We start from the raw sequence: 23,789 nt of genomic DNA, 5'->3' as shown, positions 1-23,789 counted from the left end.
ATGGAAAAAAAATAATAAAAAGGGCTCACACAAGAACAAGAGGATGCTTTCGCTGCTTCTGGCTTTGTTACTTCCTGTGAAAAAAACACTTGCTGTGTGATGCTTGGGATTATTCAGCAGCAGTCAGCCCAATAATAGAAATTAATAAGCTAAAAACCCCCGGAAGCTTTAGGATGTGAACAATGTGAAGATGGTGTGGCCTGACTTTTGAATATTCAGTATCTTTTTTTTGTTTTGTTTGTTCTTTGTTCTTGATGTCAGCTCACCTTCCAGCGTGGGCGGCCAAAGCCCAGCGGCTCCTCCGAGTCATTTCTCAGCACCTTTGTGCGGGATAACGGAGGCCCTGGGCTTGGCAGTGCTGCATTTCAGTCCAGTGTTGGTGTGAAACCTGTGCCTCAGATGAAGGAAGGGGAGAGACACAACCTCTACTCAGCCGTGGTCACAAGCATGGGAGGAGCAGGAGGCTCTGGCAGATCCCAGGCCAGAGAGGATGTGTTGTGGGAGGCTCCATCAGTAAAGCATCGCAGGCTTGGGGTGGTTTGGGACCCAGTTACTTTTATGGCTTTCAGGAGTTCCTGGAATTCATTTATTGATCTGATTGTAGGGAGGAAAGGCAGAATACTGTAGAGGAAATAGTTTTTGTGGGTTTTTTTTTCTTGTTTCTTTTTTTCTTCCCAGTGGTGAACCAGGTCAGGTTTGTGCAAGGGAAGGCTTTCTCCCACTGTCATTTTCACAGCAATGGCTTCAAACCCCGTCCATTTTCTCTCTCTTGTGTTGCCCTTCTCCACTTTCCCTTCCCTACACGCTGCCCTTTCCCTCCCATCCCACCTGTTTGCTCCTGGCGCAGTGGGAGCCGGCCATGTGTCACTGCCAGGAGGGTAGCTCAGGGCTGCCTTGGGGTTTCACTTTGTGCAACAAGTGGGAATATCTTTGTCCATATTTATTTTTTAATTGAATTCTCGATGCCTAAAACGAAGGAGCACAGAACCTGGTGTTTTGGTTTTTTTTGTTTTTTTTTTTTGTGAGGGATGCCCTTCAAGCAGCCTGAGATTGCTCTGCATCATGTTGATCCACAGAAATTGTTCAAGAGACCTGGACCTGGGACTGAGCTCGTATGGGAAACTGCTCTGAATCAATGAAAGAAAACATTCAGCAAAGTGCATTTTATACAAGCATTTAAACTTTTTTTTTTTTTTTTGGTTTTGTTTAGTAATAAAAGGAACAAAGCTATTATTAGTGACCATGGGCTTGGGAGTTTGCTAAAGCAGCAATAGTTACTCATCTGTTTTCATTTGCAGAAGTATTCTAACAAAGGCAGCCACAAATGCAGCGGCAGGGTTAGGAGGTGGATGGTAGGAGTGGAAGTGCAGTTTCTGGAAGCCGGTGCTTACTAAGACCTTTCTGGCTAGTCTTGGTTTTGTGGCCATCAGGAGCCCAGGTCCCAGTGAGCTATTGCTGGATTGGAATGTGAAAGGATGAATCCCCTGGGTAAGTTCTCAGTCCTTTTTCTTCTCTGGGCTGCAGCAGAGTCGTACAGAGCAGTTGTCTCTCTTGGTGCCAGCCTGGGGTTGTGCCTGCATGTCAGCTCCTGCAGCTGGCTCGTAGGAGATGGAGAACAAGCAGTAGGATATGATTATTTTTGTTTTAGTCTTCCCCTTCCCCTCCTGGCCCAGGTGGGAATGAAATGGAGAAATATGACTTAGAACAACAAAACCAACAATATTTCCTTGCTCATTTCTTTTTCCTTTGCAAAGCAACTGAACAAGCATGCACAAGACTTTTGCATGTGCTTTCATGTGCAGCCAGCTGGTGCAGGGTTTGCTCCGTGGCAGATCCGTGGGCTGCAGGGCTGACTCTGTGGATGGTGGGATCCACGCTGCCTGCCAGGGCAGTTTCCTCAGGTGCAGAAGGGCAGGTGAGTTTTCAGCTCAAAATGCTGCAGAGTGTGTCCAGAGAGTCTTTGGGAAATAAGAATGAAATGCTCCTATTGATTTCCTTGGGTTTAGGACCATGTCCCAGCTAAGTTTGGTTATGATGCACTGAATACATGCCTGAATTTAATGCTGGAATTAAATGCTCAGTGAAAGTTGCCGTCTAATAATTCCAATCAGCCTATCTTTCTCCCCAGTCCTTCAGCAACTAAGAGTCTGCATTTGCAATTTGAGTTTAAATCCTAAGGTTGCTAGGACAAATACCACGAAAAATATCTTGAATAGTAACAAACTTTCAGAAATTACTGTTTGCCTGCATGTCTGTGTGCTCAAGATATGGACTTAAAACCATGGAATTGCAAAAGACCTAAATGGAAAGGAGAGATGCAGAAAGTAAACTCTTGTCAGTGCAGAGATCTGCTGGGGTAGCTGAGCCATAGCCTAGAAAGTTGCAAGTATTTTTTTAGTGTCAGGAATGATACTGTCAGTGGGTTTTAGATAACAGATAAGCAGGGGAGGAATGATTGAGCCGCTTTATCAGGCTGCTTACAGAAACATGACATTTAGCATGATAATTGAATAAAAGGTCTTATCTGTATTTATGGTTGTTAATGGTCAGAAACTGCCATATAAGAGGACAGATTATGTAACTAGTATAAACATTGTAAATATATCTCTTTTTTTCCCTGGATTTTATACAAACATTTTTTCAAAAAACATATCTTCTCTCTTTGCTACATTCAATAATATTTTGCTTTCAGATGCCAAACTTTTGGGAGTAGACTGAGTAGGAAAGATGTTGCACTTGGTGATATTTTTACACATGTAGCAAGGCTTTTTTGATTTTTAGGAATGGGTTATTAAAATTTTTAATCTTCCAGTTTCTTTCCTTTTTTTAAAAAAATAATTGTTTTGCAAGCACAATAAAATATGTAGGCGTAGAAGTTTGAAATGACCTGGCACTAAAGGGAACAAAGAAACCTTCATCCTCTTCAAACAGGATTCTGCACTCAGAACTCTGGTTTGCTTGGTTTCCCTCGATGGCAAACAAATTTTTCAAGTTTACTTTGGCAGTAATTCACTCCACCATTATGTTAAATAGGAATGGAAGGATGTTTCCAAGCAGCATGTTGCTTTGTTGCCATGCGGAAATGCAGGTTTAAATCTATTTTCTGTAGGTACTTTGTTTTTGGTGGTTTTTTTTTTTTTTTGTTTTTTTTTTTTTTTTTTTTTTTTTTTTTTTTTTTTTTTTATTTCCTTCTCTTCTTCACATGCATCTGTAGGTTCCCAACACCACTGAGAATCATACAGTCATAGATTCGTTTGTGTTGGAAGGGTCCTTAAAGATCTTCCACTTCCAACTCCCCTGCTGTGGGCAGGGAAAAATTCCTCTAGAGCAGACTGCTCAAACTGTTTTAAAATAAATACTCGTGTTTTTAATTGAAATGAGGAAAGTATATGATTTGGCCATTCTGGGTTGAAGTGCACTGTTTAAACTTCTTTGCATGTAAAATGTTAACTGATACAAAATGGCATGCAGGGTGGGACCCACCTGCATTTTCATATTTGGTTTTTTTTAGTTCCAAGGAATTCATTGCATTTAATCTCAAATGACAAATTGTAAAGATGGACTTTGCTGCAGAAAACTTAGCAGTTTTCTTGCATATATCAGAATATTTTTTTTGTGCTCTAGTGATTATGGAAAACTTTACAGAAAAGCCCTTGTGTATTGCTTCTTCGAGGGTGGTATTTGGGAGGTTGATAAAACCATGCTGCTGTTGAATAATGCAATGAGAAAATGACAAATCAGTTTGAAACCAGGTTTTAAAGCTTCTATGGCTCGATCTAGAACATTCTGTCCAATTTCTAACAAAACTGACCTCTCCAGGTTTTGTGGAGCTTGGTCTCCGATTGCGGGGTGCACCTTTTTGTTCGGCGTGGGACAATATCAGCACTGGAGAATGATGCTGGGAAATGGATGTTATCCATGAGTTATTCCTGCAGTACTGTGTCCTTACAGGAACATTGTAGGCGTTGCTGTACTTTGCTGAGCGGTTTGGGGATTTTTTTGTGGCATAGTTTCATTCTGAGTTTGTCTCTCTCAGCTTATTCTCCCTAAGCTGTGTTGGAAGTGCCGTGGTCTTCATCTAAAGGTGCATCAGCCCATTCTTATCAACTCCAGCTGTCATTTCCATGTGGGCATGGGGAGGGCTTCTCCCCTCGCAGAATATCATCTTGTGCATTTACTGCAATCACAGTAGCCTTTTAGTGCTTTATATTTTTAATGGCAGTATATTGAGGTTTTCCTTGACCAAGTGGGGATGCACCTCACTTCACTTACCTGAAGTAGTAACTGTCAGGCAGGTTTTGGTGTCAGTCTTGAGTATCTGCCTCCTGGCACTTGCTAAGGCTTCCATTGCATTTTCTGTTCTGGGACGCTGTAATACTGAGCTCTTGGAGCTGTTTGAAATCCAGAACCCTCTGGCCTGGGAACTCCATTATTCTGGCTGACTTTGCAGTCCCCAGTTTACCTGATGTTGGTTCTGCAGAGGCGTGTGGTGGGTGGTGGGATGGGTGGTGAAATTTCATTTTTTTTTTTTTTTTGCCCAGGGCTTTCTCCCTCTTGTGTTAGGGAATTTTTGAATCTCAGTCTAGAAGGATTTAATGTGCTGGGTTTTTAGTAGTACTAAGCACTTGTTAGATTTTTAAAAACTCATGCATGATCGTTCAAATATTAAAGACTTCAGTTGCAAACAACTTGAATATAGACTTAATTGCAAGAATATATTAATGCATCTGATCTGCTCTGGGGGTTTTTTTTCAGTGTAACATTTTCAGCTTAACGTTGTTGTGTATTTTGGAGATCATCTTTGCTTTTCCCCAATTATTTTTAATAAACCATTTTAGCGGAATGAGCAAGTGTCCTTAGAAAGCACTTGCTCTGCCAGACAGGAAGGTGTTTTTCAGGTTCTGTACTTTGGTTTTGTGTACTTAATTATTACTTTTTTCAGAATAAATTAGGCTGTATTAAAAGAGCACTGGAGGCTGGAGTTCTTTGTTCCCAGGCTGTAAATAACATGCTCAGTGAAGGTGTTTTCATTTTGTTCCACTTTCAAACTTCAGTGGAAATTTTGGATGGCATGTCCAGGATGTTGAACACTTACAGGGGGTCAAGGGTTTGGCTGTCTTGTGTCTCATGTTCAAAAGGTATCCTGCTTAAATCTGCTCAGGATGAAACCTTTTGCTCTGCATGTCTTCTGTCTGCTTTAAGTTCTCTCTTTTTGTGGTAGGTATTTCTTGGGTTTATGTGTGTCCTGGGGGGAATCCCTAATCTTTGGATATCAGTTTTCCATTGGAAGAGGAAGGGCAGATGAGCTTCTACAAATGAGCCCATGTAGGCTTGTAGTTTAAAACATGAGAGCTCTAGCTTTCCAGGATAGCAGAAAGTGGTGGGGAAATTAAGGTGTCCTGTTAAGACTCTTGAAGGTGAATTGGATTAGTTTTTCTTGCAAAGCAAACTCCCTGGAAGGGAATGTGAATTTTCTTCTATCAGAGTTTGCTGTAAGTTATAAGCATGTTATAACTGTCTTGACCTGAATAAAATACTTAAACTGAATGACCAGTTTTGACTGTTCAGTCTGGACTGGTAAAGGTATCCCCAGGCTGATCAGGGAGCCACTGCTAGGACAAGAAAATATGGTAGGTGTGCCTTTTATTTTCCTATTTTGATTTTGTTGCTTGACTGAATAAAGAAACAAATTTATTTTTTTTTCCTCAATACTGGTGACCCACTGGAATATATGATTTAGACAAAGCTTCTTGACACTGACTCTGTGGGCCACTTAAACTGGCTAACATGGTGTGGTCAATAGAAGGAAAACAGGGACTGAGGCTGATCAGTCTGATGTGAATGAAGAACAGCTTTTCCTTTTCATCACCTGCTCCCACAGTTTTCTAACTCCAGCTTTATTTCTGTGCTGTTATGTCAGTTATTTGTACCACTTGATGAGAGTTTTTGCCTATTTAAGAAATACTCACTTGAAGGAAATTTTACATGATGAAAATGACCTTCTTTTGGAGCCTCTTTTCAGACCTTTTCCTAATGTCAGTATTGAAGTTAGTCTTGCCTGTTGACTTATTCCATTTGAACCTGTGACTGCCCCCAAGTTAAGGAAGTGCTGTACCCCTCTGATCCCTGCATGGTTCAGTGCAAAAATCTGGGGGGGAGTGTGGCAGCCAGACACAAAAGGTGGGGTCAGCTGAACTGTAGTCCCTGACTTGCAAAGCAGGGGCATAAACACTCAAGTTATTTCTAAATTAGTTAGAAAGGAGGAGTTGCATTTTTGAGGTATTATTTACTGCTTCAGTTCAACACTTCTGAACTCTGGCTCACTCAGCTGGGCTAACGTGGGAGAGGATACAGGCAGAGGAGGAAGAGAGGGCTTCCAAGAAATAGCAGCATGATGACTGCTGATAACAGTGTCTCTTTGAGTTAACCCAGAGTGCTGGGTGATGAGAGCAATGTTTCAGTAGGGTCCTGGTGGGCTGGTAGCTCTAGAAGAGCATCTTTGTTCTGGTGGGACCTGCTGAGAATGCTGTTCGAGCCAGCAAGCTCACCTTCCAGGAGGATTGCATTTGAGCCTGCTGATGGTGCTCGCTGGTCTAGTTGATGAGGTGGTGGTCAGTCAAAGGTTGGACTTGATCTTAGAGGTCTTTTCCAGCCTAATTGATTCTGTGATTCTGTGTCCTGTAATTCGTTGCTGGCTGCTTCATTCCACAGTGACCTACTTTGATTAGGCAACCAGCCTTTATTTGAAAAGGAGCACGTTGTTCCTTCGCCAGTCCTCCAGTTGGAAACTGTTTCAGGTCTGGACTTCTCAGAATGAGAATGTTGATACCAATTTAATCTTGTTCATAGCTGGTTTATATCGCTTGGTGACGTGCCAGGGTTGTTCTCTCCTGGGTGTTTGTTTCTCAGCTGTATTTATAGACAGCCACACTCATCCCTGTCAACCTCCAGACTTTTCTTTAGCTTCCTACTGTAAAGTGGGCCTGTTTCCCCTGTCCCTTCAATTTTAGCCTCTTTTTCCTGAGCAATTTGCCCCAGCAGGAGCCCTTGCCCATGAGGCACACAGACATTTTGCACTGTGGACACTGGTGCTTCTCCATCCTCTCTGTCATTGCCTTGTCTGATACAGCCTGAGGCTGCTGCTTTTGGGCTTTGCAGTGCTGGCCACTTGTGACACTGGGAGTGACTCATTCCCTGGGCTCTTCTCTGTCCCATTGAGTTTAAATTCATCATAGAAATACCGATGATAGACCATATCCTGTTGTGCTTTGAACGATCCTAATGGAGTTGTGGCAGCTCACCAGAAGGATGAGCTGTTTCTCCTGACCTGTGATCTGAAACAATACAGACCAAATCCAGCAGACACAAGTCAAGGGAAATTTTATCCCTGAGTTGTTTCCCCGAAGTGTCAGTGGATCCAAGGTTGGAGCCTGAGCAGAGGCATTCTGTACAAATGTTTCAGATTACTAGAGAGGAGGCCGAAGAGCTTATTTTGAAAGAAAAAAACTGGGAATATGAAGAGGGATCCAGGAAAGCCAGTGAGCAATTCAGGTGTGTAATCTGGTAATAAGCTTAAATGCTGTCCCTGTATAAGGGGAGGAAAAGGAGTGTAATTTGAATGTGATGTGAGCTCAGGGCAGTGCCTTGCGGCCATGGTTAGTAGGAGCTCAGCACAGTTTGGGATTTGGAGTTGTTGGAACCTTCAGTTCTTTGAAAACAACAGAACAGTGCTCAAAGCAGAGATGACTGGGCTGGGAGGGGGAGCAGGAGCAGGAAGAACACTGTGAGAGGCCAGGTACTCTCTGGTGTCGTGCTGTTCCCAAAGCTGCTGTTTGCAGGCTGTTTATTTGGGGTGACGTTGGTGTTTCACCCTTCGCCTCTTTACCCTTTTTATCCCAGCTCAGGGCAGTGCCAGACGGCTGGGGAAGAAGGAGGGGACAAAGCTCCATCTAGTGTGGAAAGGGAGATGTCTGGGAGCTCACCAGATGAGAAATCCTGCAGAAGCTGGCTTTCCCTAGACTAGGCACAAGGGTTGTCTTTTTTGGTGTTATTGTTTGGGGTGGTTTTGTTTGTTTGTTTGTTTTTGTTTTTTTTTGATAACTTGTGAATAGTATTGTAAATGCTGTGGCTGTGTAAGTGTTAATTGAATAACTGGTATTCTGACAGTTGATGTTCATTTTTGGTGCTCTGGAGTATGTACAGGATAATACTAGCTTTAATGCAACTTTAAGTAGTCTGTAATGTCAATTCAAGGCAAAATTAGATATATGTCCTTCTGTTAAGATTAGGAATTCAACAGCCAGGTTGCACCTCTGCGAAGAGAAGAGACACGGAAGTATAACAACGTATGAGGTTAACACTTTTAAGGTAGAATATATTTTTACCCTGACTGATTTGTACAGTCTTAAACTGCAGTAAGATAGCTAATACAAGTATAAATGGACCAGATATTTCATTATCTGTTTTTAAAAACAAATCACCTTGAGGTTGCAAAAAATAGATTTTTTTTTTTTTTTGCCCCCCTCTAAATACTTGGAAAGCTAATTGCAGTTCCTGAATGTGGCTTTGCAACAGCTTCTCTGGATGAATGAGAAATATTTTCAGTGTGTTATGTGTTAAATATTTCAGTGTATTATTCACTACGTTGTCCCATTCTTATCCAAAAATAAGCTGCTTGTCTTTGTACCTGTAGTACCTCTTCTACAGTTCGGTGCCAAAGACCACGGGGCAGAATTTGTCCTTGCCTGAAGCTCGTTACAATCTGTGGAAATATGGGATCAAACACCTGTTTGGGGTTTTATTGTTGTTTTAGGGCTTTATGTATTTTCCACCGTGTTGGGAATACTGGGGCTTCCATGTTGATAATACTGGGGATGGTTCCTGCTGGAGGAGGATCGTGGGGAACGGAAGAAGGTGAGTGACGAGAAGGTGAACTTTTCATCCAGGTTGGTAGGTTGAGGTGAGGGCATGGCTTCCAGCACTAACTCCTCTGAACCAAGAGCCCAAAGAAATGGCAGGGTCACTTTGCTCCCAGCAGCATGTTTGCCAAGCTTTTGTTCTGCAGACACGTGCAGCTGCTGCCGAGTCCAGACTGAGCCCTTACAATACGGCTTTTTAGGGACAGCAGTGCAGTGGCTGCTGGGCTCCAGCAAGTCTGGGACTGTACATCATTTCCAGGTGACTTTGCTGCGTGTTTATAAACCTGGTTGACTAATGGAGCACTGTGCAGTCCTCTGCTGTGGCCTAAAATAACAGGAGGTGTGAGTTGCTGCTCCACAGCAGTGGTGGGTGCTCCTGCAGGTACTTTGCCAAGGTCACGAATGCTAAATAAACCAGATTAAACAAAACCCTGTTGCAGGAATTCACGATTAACCGTGGTCTTTGCAGGATTTGTTGGCTATAAGCTAAGCGCCTGCCTTTATTTTTTTGCCCTAGTAACTAAGGCAGATGTGAACTTCAAGTCCAGCGAAACATTTTTTGGCTCTTGCCTCTGTTTACATGATTCAGGAGTTTGCAGTAGTTCCACAACAAATATAGCTTTGAACAGAAATAGCCATTCAAGTGCTGTGCTTCTGGCAGAGCAGAACAGATTAAGAGGGTCTAACAAAAAGGCTTGTAAATAGTTTTGAGTTGGCTGCTTTTTTTTTCCAAAATAAACCAAGGGTATTTTGAAAAGTAAGAAGTGGTGTTCCTGCAGCAAATGACATGGACAGCATGGCTCTATTAGATGTCACTGAACTGTGCAAACCATGCACCATGCTGAACAGTTTTACTTGAAAAAAAACCCCTTGTCTAGAATTGCATCAGCTGTGTTAATTTTTCAGATTTTATTCGGTTTTGTAAAGTTATTTCTGAGGATTTTTCCTGATGTCTCATCTGCAAGAGGCGCTTGTGCTTTTTAGATGCAACATAAGAGATGCAGAGCAAAAGAGTAATTGCAAAATTAAGACTGTGTATTAACAGGGCTGCATTTGAGGTGTTAAAAGACCTATAAATAGATTAAGGAGGATCTTTTTTTATATATTTTGACACTGTGAAATCAAGGAGTGTAAATGTTACTTGTATGTTTTTATTTGAATGAGACCTCATTCTTTATCATGTTTTTCATTTGGTATTTTTTATTTACATGTGACCCCAAGTTTAAGTAATTATTCTCATTCCCTCTCTCTGGTGTTTATGAACAGTTTCTGGTTAAAAACAAGATGCAGAATTTTTAAATGGAGTGGAGAGGGAGTTATCAGAACAGACCCTGGAGATGCAGTTCCCCAGTGCTGAAGCCTTTAAATATTTCTGTGAAAGAGTGCATTTCATACATATGTGACAAATTTAAAATAGAATTTACAACTGCTGGACGGTGGGTGAAGAGATCACTTTAAACGACACTTGCACTGACCTACCCCAACCATCCTGACCCACAGTGTACGTACACCCAAAGGTTGTAAGCACACAGAAACTGTACCCAGCTGAGCTTGGAATTTGGGAGAGGTACTTGGAGACAGAAGGACCTTATTGCTGGATGTGTCTGTGCTGAGCATGCTGATGGATCCTGCAGTAGCATAGCAGTGATACCTGATGGACTGTGTGGGGATTTACTTTCTCCAGGAGCCTTGGTTTGGGATCACCCCACGTCAGGGATGTTGGATGGCACTGAATGGCCTAAGCAAGGGAACTGAAGGCTGGCTGGTCTGTAGTTGTTTGCAGTTGGGCGACTCCCCCATTTTGCTTGGCCTCAATTAGCACATCTGTAAATATAGCTGATGTTTTCTTACATGGACAGCTGAAGCTTGTCCCAGCTTCCTGTCTGTGCTGTGAAAACCCAAGGCAGCAAGTCTGGCACATCTGTCCTGCTATTGCAAATTGTAATTACAATGTAAATATCTAAACGGTTGGTCAAGTAACTTGTTGCTGAATAAACACTTTTTTCCACCACCCGGAGTCATTCAGCTTGCATAGTCACACAGTCCTCTTTGCCCCAATAACTCTTCCACAAATAGGCAGAAGTGTAGAGGAACTATGAGCAATGCTTAAGAACTCTAAAACTGAAGTTTGCTTCAGGCACGTGGACGCTGGGGAATTGGTTTCTGCAGTCTGGAGAGTTGCTTTGCTAGAAAGAAAAGTTGCTGAACACACTTGCTGATTTGATCAGGTTCTGTAATGAACAGCTAGTGCTGTGGCTGGAGATGGAAGTGAGATATCTGTCCAAGATTATTTTAATGTTAGAGTTACTGAAGTAATGACTTAGGGGTTGTTTGTTCTCTTGCACATAGTTTTCACAGTAAGAAGCAAGTCCCCCAAGCTGATAACACTGACCAATCACACATCAAGCACTAAAGTCACCGTGTGGTTTTCATCGTGACCATTTGGGGTTCTTAATCATTTAAAGCAAATCTTCCATAAACACTTTCCCTTTTGCTCCTTAAGATCCTGCTTGCTCAGCATACCAGAGCGAGGATGTCATCTGCAGGAGATGAGGCTTCAAGCTGCCTCATCCTCTTTGGGAAGTCTTAAATAGTGCTGTAACAGTGGAGTCAATAAGCAGCAAACCTTGGATGAGTGGAAGGGTTTAGGCTGGGAATTGCTGGGTCACGTTAAGCCTTGAGGAGCATGGTGGATTTTTAGCTGTGAGGGAATATGAGCATGTAAATTATGGGTGCAGTCTGTGAACACAGCATGGTCGAGTCTTGTTTTCTGCCGGACTGCCTCTGTGAACAAACTTGCTGTCTGACTGTGGAAGCGATAGATAATTTCTAAACCAAGATATGATGGAAAGGTGTTGTGGAGTCAGACGTGGGCACTATGTAGTTGCAAAGTATCAAAAAGTGTGGTGATCGTACGTCATCTTCCCTCTCAGCGACGGTGTTATCGTCTCTATTTACCCAGGTAAAAGAAGGTAAATTCCGTATTACAAAATCAAACCCTACAGAAGTTGTTAGTGGAGAGTTATCTGCTCGATTTTATTCTTTTATCACCTCTTAGTTGTTTTAGCTATCTGACTTTTTGTTTTGCAAATTTGTGTAGAGCCTTTCAGAGAGGGAAGTGCCCACAGATGTGGTGTCTGAAAAATGGTTCAAAAAGCCTTTAGCAAGGTCAGACTTTAAAGTGAAAGACAAATTTGTCTTCGCCTGCCTGGTCCTTTTCTGCTTGTAGGTTTCAGCCTGTTTGAGCAGAGGTGAAACTGGGGAAAAAGCGTGTGCGCTGTCACATGGACTCTCCATGCCATTCCAGATGCACATCTGGCTCCTGTGAGATGCGTGGCCAGTGGTTCCTAGGTAGAAGTTCACCTAGTTGAGCCTTGAACGTGAAGGAGTTGTATCCCAGAAAACAAATTTGTCTTGCACCCACCCTTTCCCTTGGTCTTTCTGATGATAAAGATCGTGAGAAAACGGTGCTGTTACAGACAGCCCTTATCCACTCCTCTGATGGTGTTAATGGCCTGATCACACCCCTTTTAATTAATGAATGGGAGAAGTGCTTTCAATGCCAGCCCTTGTCTTCCATTTCTCCCAGTCCTCTCGGGATGGTGAGGGTGGTACAGCTGCCTGGGTGCAGGTGTGGGGATCCCACTCAGCCCCACGGTAGTGCTGGACATTTATCCGTGCTTGCTGTGGATCCACACCTGTCGGGACTCCGTGCAGTGCTCCCATGCAGGTGAGACAGGATGTAGCGAGATGTTGACTCCAAACTTCTGGGGTGTTTTGGAGTCTTTTCATGATACACAAAGACCTTGTGTGTGGCTGCTTCAACCCCCCCTCGTTTTCTCCTCGGTAGGTGCTGGATTGCACAGGTCTGCAGTGCCAAGAACCGCTGCCTGTGTTGCTGCTCCGTGGGGATTGGAGTTGCCAGGTCCTTATCTGGAGCCTCCCCTAGAGACACGGCCGGCCCGGACGCCGCTTGACTTTCACCCGAGGGTGCTCAGCAAAAGCCCTTGGACACAAAATTGGGGGGAAAGATGGAGGCTGTTAGAGTTCAGATGTTCATGCCCTGCTCCCTTGACAGCTTCTGTCTGTGAGTGACGCTTTCCCGGGTGACGGCACCGTGAGCAGATTGTTGTGTGATTGATTTGCTGTGGTAGAGGTTGTGTTCTGGGAGTTAAATATACCATGCTTGGGAGCTGGCCACCGTCTCCTGCAGAGCCACGGCAGCTGGGGCTGACTGGCCGAGAGATCGTGGTGACTTTCAGGAGGGGAAGGCTTGTAAAATACTCTGTGTTTAAAAGGAAAGTAATTAAATATGCATATAAATATCTCTCCTTCTAAAACTTCATGGCATACACAGACATTTGGGCTATTGGGTGTTCGGTTTAGGTGTAAAAAGATTTGGTGCATTATAACGATTATTATATGGAAGTCTTTCAGGATACTGTGGGTTTGCAGTTATTTGTCTCCCTTTTAAAAGAAATGGTAGTAAAGGATTGTAAAATGTGACCTTTGCAGATTCTGGATGGAACTTCTTAATTTTACCTGGTTCCTTAATCTGGTTGTGATCAGGCTTTCCAGGCTATACTGCAAGCTGTGTCCCCAAGTAAATGGGCATTCAAGCAGATCAACTTGCGGCATTTTATTAAGTCAACACTCATGCAAAAGCCACCTCCAGAGCTTAATAATTATTTACTGAGTTCTCCTGGGTCATGAGAGAGGTTTTCATTAAGTTCAGAAAGCATTATGTTCAGCAGCTTGTGAAGGTGTGTTTTAAAGACAAGAAGAAAAATGGAAAACTACTAAATGGTGTACAACAACGTAAAGAAGTTCTTAGCTGAGGATTAAATATTTTTGTTTGTGGGGTCAGTTTTGTTGGAGGGGTTTTTGGGGTGCGTGTGTGGTTTTTGGTTTTGTTTTATTTTGTTTTTTTCCAAAGCAAGTGTGTCCACTGCATTAATTGGATTTGGGATCCAACCCTTAGCTCCTCGGTAGTAGGTCTGTGTGGTGGATGTCGCAGGGTTTTCCCTTCCTTCCTTCCCCACCCAGCCAGGTGCCCGCAGTGCATTCAGGGAGATGGATGGATGCCTTTTGGGCTGTGAGCTGTTCTGTGGGTGCAGCCCATGGTGTGGGGCAAGCAGTGCTACTTGAGGAGAGCAGCTCTGAACTGGTTCAGATCGGGATACAAAAGCAGTGGAGGCACAGAAAAAGCATCTACCTTGCTGAAGGAGCAGATGCAGCGGCAGGCAGCCTGTCTCTTTAAACATGTAACCTTCAAGTGCAGAAACCTTTCCTGTAGAAGCCTGAAACACAGTCCTGGCTTTATTATAAAGGCTGATAAAGGTCTCCACACCGTTTTTGTGACTGCTCTGTCCTTGGCAAGTCAGGACATACAAAGGTGCCAAATCTTGGGCTTGTTTTTTTCTGCATTGATACTTCCAGCAGTGCCAGGCAGTTGGCACGGTGAGTGGAGCGTCGCTGTAACCCACAATCAATTATTAAATGTTAGGAATGAAGTACAAAGTGCTCCAGGGAAATGCTGTAGTAGTTGGAATCCCTTACCTTGGCTGAGGATGGGGGAGAAGGGATTGTGTAGAGTATTTCTGTTCTTTGTGGACTTTCTACATTTTGTATTAGACTTTTTTTTGAGGGGTGCTGTGATGTGAATAATCTGGGTCCTCTTTGCATTTATTTTTTTTTCTTTTGGTATTCCCTTTTCTGTCACCCCTCTCTGAGGCAAACAGTGGTGCTGGCTGGCAGGTTAGATGTTGTTGCAAGCGTTGTTGCCTCATCTACATATTCAGTTCGGGGAATAAAAAGGTTTTACTGCTTGTAGAGAGACTAAAAATGAAACTTGGATAAATCAACTTAATTTTTGAGGAAATTCTAGTGATCATGGAACAGGAGGGGTGTTGGAAGGGGAGCTTTGGGATGGTCTCTTCTGAAAATGCCTTCTGGAGGTCCACCCAAGTATTTGAGTTGTAGCATTGGCAACCTCCAGTCTGTTTGCTTTAAAAATCAAGATTGTTTTATGCTAATGTTGGATACTTCAATGGGGATGCCTTTCTGTTCTCTATAAATAATTATGAATGAGATAAGGGTAAGAAATTAACACAAGGGTTTAAATCCCGTGTTATTTCTTCTGAGATCTGGTACAGCTCAGTGGATTTCCTGAGGTGCTAAATCTGCTTTACTTGGCTGATTTCTCTGTGGACTACCCCATTAACAAACAGTTGGCATGAATGGAGGAGAGCAGCAGCCTCCCTCTTGTGTGCCATTTCTGTGTTTGGAACAGGGTAGTACATCCTGCCCAAAGCAAGTGGGCTTTTTTTTTTTAATGTTTTTTTTTGTTGTTGTTTGACTCTTGTTCATCTCTGATTGAGGAAGCTTGGGTTTTGAGGGGTTGATCTGTGCTTTATTTATTGTAATTTGTCTAAGAAACCTTACACTGGAAGCTTTTCTTTTTTTTCTGAAATAATTTTTAAACAGCAATTAAAAAGCAAAGATGAGTTAAATATTTTTTTCCAGTTCAAAATCACCAGAGAAGTTTCTTAACAAATATGTAGCTGTTGCAAGATAATACTTGTAAACCAGACAACTCATTTAAATATTGCATGTGAACCAGAGAACTGGTTTGATCAATTTATACTAATCCAAAACCAAAACTGGCCAACAAAAGATGAGTTTGTCTTTTTGCCCAAGGAGGCAGATAAAATAATCAGTACACATCTGGGAAGGCAGATTAGGCTCTAAGAGGTATGGTCTCTGTAATCTCTGGAGTCAATGGCAACAAAATCAACCTTGATTTTAATGTGATCAGTTGCCTTTTATTATGCAACAGCCACCTGTGTTATAACTCCTGTGCAGTAGCTAACATTTCCCAGGCATCTGTGCAAGGGATATGTAATTTAAACTTATTTAATAAAATGTTATCACTTCATGATTAACTGGATCAGCACTTGACACATTACTAATAACTCCCAGTCTGTACTACACTGTGCTTATTACACTGCTAATGGATAACTGGTTTAATCATGTGTCAATTAAAGGGATGAGTCGGTTTCATTTATTGCAATTAGATGGCTTCCATAAACAGTTTGCAGGAAGTATCTAAATCACATTGTGTATCAGCTGTGTGTGTGGGCTCTGTTACCGACTTTGCATGATCTGGGGGTGAATCAGTTCACGGATGGGAGTTTTGAATCCACATGCCCAGTCCTGGGTTGTCCTGTGGTACGTGGCACAGAGCTTGATCATGGGAGGAGATCTGCCCATGAGGCAGCACCTAGAGGTCAAGAAGCTTTGATGAAAAGGTGCATTTTCAAAATTGTCCTGATGAAACCTTTGAAATAACAAGTTTTTAATTGCTTTTTTGACTGGAAAAGTGAGTTTCTGGCAAACCTACTGTTTGCTCTGTGAAGGGTATATGATGATGAAACCCAAACGATCTTCTGTTCCACCTCGGAGTGTTCTGTGCTTGAGAAGAGGAGCAGACATGGTGGAGAGGGGAAGACGGGCGTTTGAACTCACCTGCATTGATGGTGTGATCGTTGGGTGCCCATCTCTTTTTCCCAGGTAACAAGGAATAGGATAAGAGAAAATGGCCTCTAGTTGTGTGAGGGGAGGTTTAGATTGAACATTAGGAAGAATTTCTTCACCCAGAGGATTGTCAAGGTCTGGAATAGGCTGTCCAGGGAAGTGGTTGAGTCACCAAAGACATGTGGATGTGGCTCTTCGGGACAGAGTTTAGTGGTGGACTTCAAAGGGCAGAGTTAACGGTTGGACTTGATGATCTGGAGATCTTTTCCAACCTAAACAATTCCGTGATTCTTTGGCAGTAACTGCAGTCTGGCAGCACGTGCCTGCATTCAGGGCTTGTGCGTCTCTGTACCATGTAAAATATTGAGCAGAATTGCAAAAGATATAAAACCTGGAAATGTCTCTGCCCTTTGGGGAACAATTTGGCAGAGGAGCATTTTCTGGGACTGTTTTCTCTTTCAAAGACACGATACTTGAAGCTTTTGTTGATTATTTTCAATCAACGGCAGAGCCCCGAATCACTGACAGGAAGCTGGAAGGACAGTTGTTGGTCTGAGCAGGTACAATAATCGTGTGAGTGAGATGAGGTTCCTGGCAGGAGCTGTTTGAAATGCAGTGGAAATTATTTCTCCTTTCTTCTCCCTCGCATTCCCCAAAATTTCAGTACATGGGAAGGTTCTTCTGAGATGGTTTCCAGCACACTTGGCTTTGGTTGGCGGAGAAACAGTTCAAAATGAAAGGAGGTGGGAGGAACTGCTGGGTTACCAATTTTGCAGCATTAAGTATCTGTAAAAAATGCCAGTAGCACACAAATGAGAACACTGTTCAGTGTGATACATAATTCGCTTTTCTTCAACATAAGGACAATGAATCCTTCCTTGAAAGCAGCATTTGAGTGCCTTTTTTTGCTCAGGTATTACAGTGGTCCCCATAGTGGGATGCAAAGTGGTGGGCAGGAGGAAAATATCACTTCAGTAATACTTGTATATAGTTCATAAATAAACAAATAAACATATGTTGGGGATGCATGCTCAAACATTCTTGTTAGGAATGCGTAATCAAAAAAGTTGGTAGGCTACTGATCTCTAACTATAGTAGTCATGGAAATAAAGTGTCTCCTCTGGTTGGAAATGCAAAAGTGGTTCAGATTTGCAGCCAGAAAACAAGCTGCTGGGTTTAGATGTGAGAATGCTTCACCCTTAATTGAAAAGGGAGTGTTTTTTACAAGTATCACAGTCAATGACTTGTCTTGAGCAGCTAATTAGTACGATTATTCCACAGCTGCATTAGTTTCACCACAAAGGTTTTCTCTTGTTTTATCAAAAGGATCAGTGTCTCTGTGAATGTTTCAACCTGACAGGTCTTAAATAGCAAGATGGTCCCCTGCCTCCCTGCCCCCAAAATGTGTGCTCTGGAAGAGCAGAGTTTGATCTCTTGGGGCAGTAAGTGTGGGTTCTCTTTTTTTTTTTGTTTCTACCCTGAACTGTGTTCAACATCAGTCCTAAACAAAGCTGGAAAACTTCCAGCAGTTCTGGCTCCAGTTGCCCAAGCACAAGCAGTGCTCGGTGCCTGCAGCCTCTGAGCAAGACCTGGAAGGGATGTTGGCTCCCAGACTCCTGTGTCCTGCCAGCATCCTGCAGGTACCACCTATGCATTGGAGCCAGAGGTGGGGTTTTCAAGAGCAGCCTTCTCCTAGAGTGGGAGGGTTACTGCTGGCATGGCCCTGCATCATGACAGCCCAATGAGCCCTGTCCTTCCATGGGCTGACAGCAGCCAGCAGAATCTGAACCCAAATATGCCGAATTATGCACATTGTAGCTCTTTCTTATGTGGAGTCGTGTCCTTACCCACTTCCAACATCCTTCCCTTGAAGGATGTGCAGGTTGTTATTTCCGTACCCTAAATTGTTCTACCTTACACTACAAAAATGAATTTTAGTTCTGAGGGCTGAGAAAAGGATGAGTTGCTTCAAAAGGTGTCCCTGCACTCCATGGCAAAGTCCAGTGTTCAGTCCCAGGCTCTGCTTGCCAATGGCATAGAAGTAGCCCTTAGGTGTTAGAGCAGTGCTGTGTGCCAACCTGTTGCTCTTTATAAAGTATGACTTGAATAAAGCTGTTACTGTTGTTTATTCTGCCTATTCTTGTATGTCACTCCACTTGGAAGATGCTGGTAGGCCTGGGGTGGGAGCTGAGTTTTTTTGTGGTCTGGTTTCTGGCTCTGAAGTGTGTCACCTCCAGCAAATCCAACCCCAAGGTAGCATTTTGCAAAAATAAGTGAACTTTGTTACGTTGTGTTTTCATGGGAGAGGTAGATACACTTTATTTATTTATTTTTGAGCTAGATCTTGACTGTTATCTACACCTATCATTAGACTTGCTACGGACAGCCCTTTATTACTTTCTTAAGAAAAAGGAATATGAGTGCCTGCCCCTGCCTATAAAAGCATTTGTTTTTTCTCGTGGGTGGTTGGTGCAAGATTTGAAAGAGCAAGTAGCTCTTTACAGCTGGATGTTGGCGTTTGGAAATGGTTGGCTGCAGTCAAGTTAAGGCAGCCTAATGTGGCCGCTAAGTACCTCAAGTAGGTCGGCTCCGCGTTCCCCCTCGCGCGGGGCGTCGTGTCCTCACCCACACTCTGCGGGCTCCCACCGCCGTCCGCGCCGCCATCCCCGCTTGGTGGAAGCTGAGCTGTCTTTCTCTGGTCTCCCCACAGCAATTCCGAGCATCCTGGCGCTTCCAAGCCTCCCTTAAGCTCCTCCAGCATGACCTCACGAATCCTGCTACGACAGCAGCTCATGCGTGAGCAGATGCAGGAGCAGGAGCGTCGGGAGCAGCAGCAGAAGCAGCAAGCAGCCCAGTTCATGCAGCAGCGGGTGCCCGTGAGCCAGACCCCTGCCATCAACGTGAGCGTGCCCACCAGCCTGCCCCCCGCCACCCAGGTGCCCATGGAGGTCCTCAAGGTACGCTCTGCCTTTCCGCTCGTCCGAACGCGCTTTCAGTCGNTTTTGTTCTCTTTAAACTTTGAGATGTCCGGAGGGGGGTTTTGTTACAAAACGAACGTTTCCGTCATTTTCCCTTTGGAAAACACTTCTCAGTCTTTCTAGTACGCAATTATTTTCAAAAAAGAAGTTATTAGTAGATACTCAAATCAGTGTTTTGGTTTTTGAAAGAAAACAATTAAATATTTTCGTAAGATGGAGTCAAAACTCTTTACAAAAGAGCTCCTCAGAAAGCCTTAATCTGAAATATGGGTGAGTTTCCAGCCTCTTGCAACGAGTCTTTGTAATCCTTTTTTGTTTAAATGACTTGTTTGCTATTAGTAGCTTTGGATTCCCTGTCCTACTGGAAACTGTAGGAGCTTGTTAGTGTCCCTCTGTCAAAGGGGATGTAGCTTGCTAATTACTCAGGGAAAAACGTGAAGAGCTATAAGAAAAGAGACAATTTCACGCACTGCTTAAGTTCAAGTGGGCTGAAGTGACATGAAAAATGCAAGTAAAACGGTGAAAAATGTTTGAGAGAAGTTTGCTCACGTATTTCATGAAAATACAGTTCTCACTAGTTTTGGAGAGTGTACTCTGCATTACTGCTGAATCTTTTTATTACAGTTTGATGTTTAGTAACTGCTTTCAGTCAGGGAGCATGTTCTCACCACATAAGTTAATTGATCTTGGTTACAAACCACCCATAGTTTGCTCATTGCTGTGATATATCAAAGATACGTAGTCAAATATTTTAGTTTTGAAATAGACTTGCAGGCTCAGGATTTTGAGGCAGTCTGTGTGATGGGTTTATGGAGAAAATACAGGGTCATTTTACTTATTGAATCTGCATTATGGCATTGTGGTGTCAGTGCCAAAACTATCGCTTAGTTGGGACACCACGGTCATACTCCAGTGTGGGCTGTGATCTAGGAGCAAAAAGATAGCAGTTGAATTTTGAATTCTAGATATATATGCACACACGTTTCCATTCAAAATTAAATATGATATTCTCTTAAGCACGTGTGTAGAAATATGTGTAAGGAGTCTGAAATCGTCTGGGAAGAGCTGTTTGGTTTAACGTTAGTGCATTACTCACAATGTTTGTGTATAAAAATTTGTTAAACTTGTTTCCAGGTTATGACACCGTTATAATTCAGATCTAGTAGAAGTGTGTGTGCTGTGAAATAGTGTTTTGTTTGGAATGCACCTAGTTAAATATGTAATGTTTTTTTACATCCTTTCATCTTAATATGTTGTGACACGAATTTTAGGGTATGTTTTAAACCTCTGTCAAAATTTGTAGGGAAGTATTTAATTTCTGGTGATATTTTACTGATAAGGAGTGTAACATCTTGAAGAGGCATTGGCAGTTATCTTTATTGTTCATTTTGCAAATGCCTCTTTCTGTCAGAGTGAAGGGGAAGCAGTCCTTGATATCTGAGGGACAGGAGACACTGCAGGTGGAAGGTGATGCTCAATTATTGCAAATGGGGTTACTGGGAATGGGCTTGTCACAGATCTGATGCAGAGCTGTAACCTGCTAGAGCATTACTTGGGAACTTCACCCAAAGCACTTGAATCCTTATCCTTTAGGATTCCAAAAGTAGTATCTATTCCCTGTTTCATTCTGATGGAGAAGGAACTCCTAGACAGAGGGAGAACACCTCTCTTGCACTTGTGTTTGGCCCAAATAACAGAGTGCATGACTCTGTAGACAAAAATTTATGAGAATTTATCCTTAACTGGCTTGTAGAATAAAAGTAATTACTGGCAACAACTACCCACTGGCAGCGGAATTGTGATGGTTGTGGAAATATGAGCTACGTGCTGAACTGAAAAAATATCTGTCTTTTCATCACCTACATTTACACATGTAACAATCAAAATTATCAAAACCAAGTCTTCTTGATCTCTGTGTGTGACAGAAGAGTCTGCTTTGCCTAGTTTTGCTGCTTGTGTTTTTGGTGGGGGAAAGCAGCAAAAGGTTCATCCTTTTATCCTTACTGATAAAAATGGACCCGTTCTGTACAAAAAAAAATTGATACAAAATACCAGTCTTGAAGTCATGGTCTTCCTGAAAATTTACCACTGATGCTTCAGTGAGAGTAGGATTTGGCTAAAAGGCCCATATAATTTTGTTTGTGGGTTTTTGGGGTTTTTTTGTGGGGGAGGGAGGATTGTTTGGTTTTTTTGGTTTTTTGTTTTGTTTTTCCAAATAGGATACTTGGCTCAAAAGCTGAGATTAACAATAACTCAGGATCTTCCTGGTGCCAGTGTGCTGACAGGCAGCTCTGCCTGCAGTGACATCATTTCCCTGCAGCTGCTTTTTACACTTCAGTTGTTTTTTAGCTGTAGACAAATTTTCCATATGAGCTGTACAGAAGTTTTAATTAGATAAATAGGGAACTAAGTTGGTAACTTTATTATCCAGATGGTCTGGATTTAGTGACCTTAAAGAATGAGATAGACAAAAAGGGGATTTTTGCACTTGCAGAAATGTTAATCTGCAAAGCAGTTTTGTTCAAAAGAGGTCTTTTCGAATATTACTTCACAAAGAAGACCAAATGTAGTAGCTGTTTTTGTTGTGTATGTTTTTTTGTTTTGGAACTTTGCATCAAGAAACCCCACTCTGCTGAATTTGTCAATGTTTTGTGTTTTTAATTGTTTTGTGTGGCTTGCCCTTTCACCCATATCTCACGGTGTGAGAAGAAGAAGAATACTTGCATATCTGAGGATGGTAATTCGGAATGACTAGTTTAAAAAGAAGCCAAATGTGTTAATGAGCTTGGATTTTATGTTTGTTTTCAAGATGTTCATTTAGAAACAACACAGAAAGAGAAATACGTACAAATCTATGTCACATTGCATAGGAATCTCCAAGTTGCGTAACTTAGTATGCTCAAGGCCATGTGAATAAATGGGATTTCATTTTCTTGAGTAATGACTCCTTATTGCATCACTTCTCTGCCAAGTAATGTAGCTTGGCAAGGTAGGAAATGACCTGTTGGAATTCAAATTTTGCATTGCTTTGTGCAGTCTAATTAAGAGATGGACTGGGAGTAGCACCTTCTCATCCATCTCCTGTTGGTAGTTAAGGACCAAATCTACAGATAGATGCCACCTGGGATTCTTTCCTTCTGCTGCAATTCAGCTTCTTGCACTGCTTTGGATAAAAGAATATGTAACTTAAAATGTTGATCATTTGAGTAGTTCCAAGTCCTATTAATGTTGGAGCCGTTCCTGAGGTACAAAATAAGCTTATGTTTTTATTTTAAAAGGATTAACTTCTTTTCAAAGACTTTAAGATGTCTTCATACTTCTTCCATCCTGGTATCTTTTAATTTTGTATACTTAGTGGGTATTAAGAAGCTGTTCTTTTTGTTGGTGGTGTTTGAAGTTATTCTCTTGTCTGGTTGGGCATCTTATCTGTTGGAGCAGAAGCACTGCTGCAGATCTCAGCTTCAGTTATTCCAGAGCTGATCTCTGGGAGCCAGGGTTAGCCCAGGACTTGAGGAGGTTGTGCAGTCACTGAGGCCTCATGGTAGGTTAGTCCTGTTGCTTCTCATTAATCTGTTTGCAAAACAATACTGTTATTAATCCCATACCCTGTGGAAATGAATTTGTTTAAGGTGGTGAGCTTGCAGAGAGCATGCTCTTGGTCTGTCAGTCAGCTTCCATAGACCTGTCTTGGACTTCATCTGTTCCTGTCTTTCCACTTGATATCACTGAATTAGTGTTCCTTCTGTATCCTACCAACTGCCTGCCGACAGGTATTTAGGAAGCATAATGTTGCTGGTTTCTGCCTTTCATGTCTTTCATGCCTCCCCTGCTCATTCCCTGCCTCCTTTCCTACCAAGCAACTTTCAGGATTCTTACAAAGTGAGTGGTCTCCCAAGTTCCTGGCAGCAGCAGGACAACTCCCTGCCTTTCTGATAGGCAGTGATACCCTGGCCTCATCTGTAGGATAGTTTTCAATCTTCCATGTCAGTCCAGGCAGCTGATTTTAGGATTTCACTGTTCAGCACACAAAGATGCTGACTTGTATGATCAGAGTTTTATGTAATGTCCCTCTGGCATCTTCACCAAAGCTGCACTGTAGCAGTTTGGGTTTGGGGCTTATCACCCTTTACACGCTTTTAAGAACCACAAAAGAAGAAGGGTTTTCCTTCATCTAAAATATCTAAAAGATCCTGGGGGGGGGGGGAAAAACCCAAGGAATGATTCTAAAGGCTGAAATCACCAGCCATCAGGCCTTACTCCCTCAAGCAAACTGAAAGATGCTCTACTTTTTTTTTTGGGTTACTCCTTGAGAAGTTCTGCTGATAGAAGTAGCCATAAACTTTCTGCAAAAATTCAG

The 23,789-nt window shown here is 42.6% G+C and overlaps 1 protein-coding gene across 5 annotated transcripts in view; it reads left to right on the top strand.

Moving 5' to 3' along the window:
* Positions 1-23,789, top strand: part of MITF (melanocyte inducing transcription factor) — a 94,749-nt gene that overhangs the window by 38,151 nt on the left and 32,809 nt on the right. For all 5 annotated transcript variants that reach the window (XM_027895132.1, XM_027895129.1, XM_027895131.1 and 2 more), the window contains one exon: positions 19,165-19,411. In XM_027895132.1, coding sequence (XP_027750933.1) covers positions 19,165-19,411 — 247 coding nt within the window. The remainder of the gene's footprint in view (positions 1-19,164; positions 19,412-23,789) is intronic.

The sequence above is a fragment of the Empidonax traillii genome, unplaced genomic scaffold (genome assembly GCF_003031625.1).
Source record: "Empidonax traillii isolate 1590-97213 ecotype Southwest subspecies unplaced genomic scaffold, ASM303162v1 scaffold450:size721730, whole genome shotgun sequence".
Lineage (NCBI taxonomy): Eukaryota > Metazoa > Chordata > Aves > Passeriformes > Tyrannidae > Empidonax > Empidonax traillii.
Note: the sequence above shows the minus strand (reverse complement) of the source record. Positions and strands in the feature narration are given on the sequence as shown.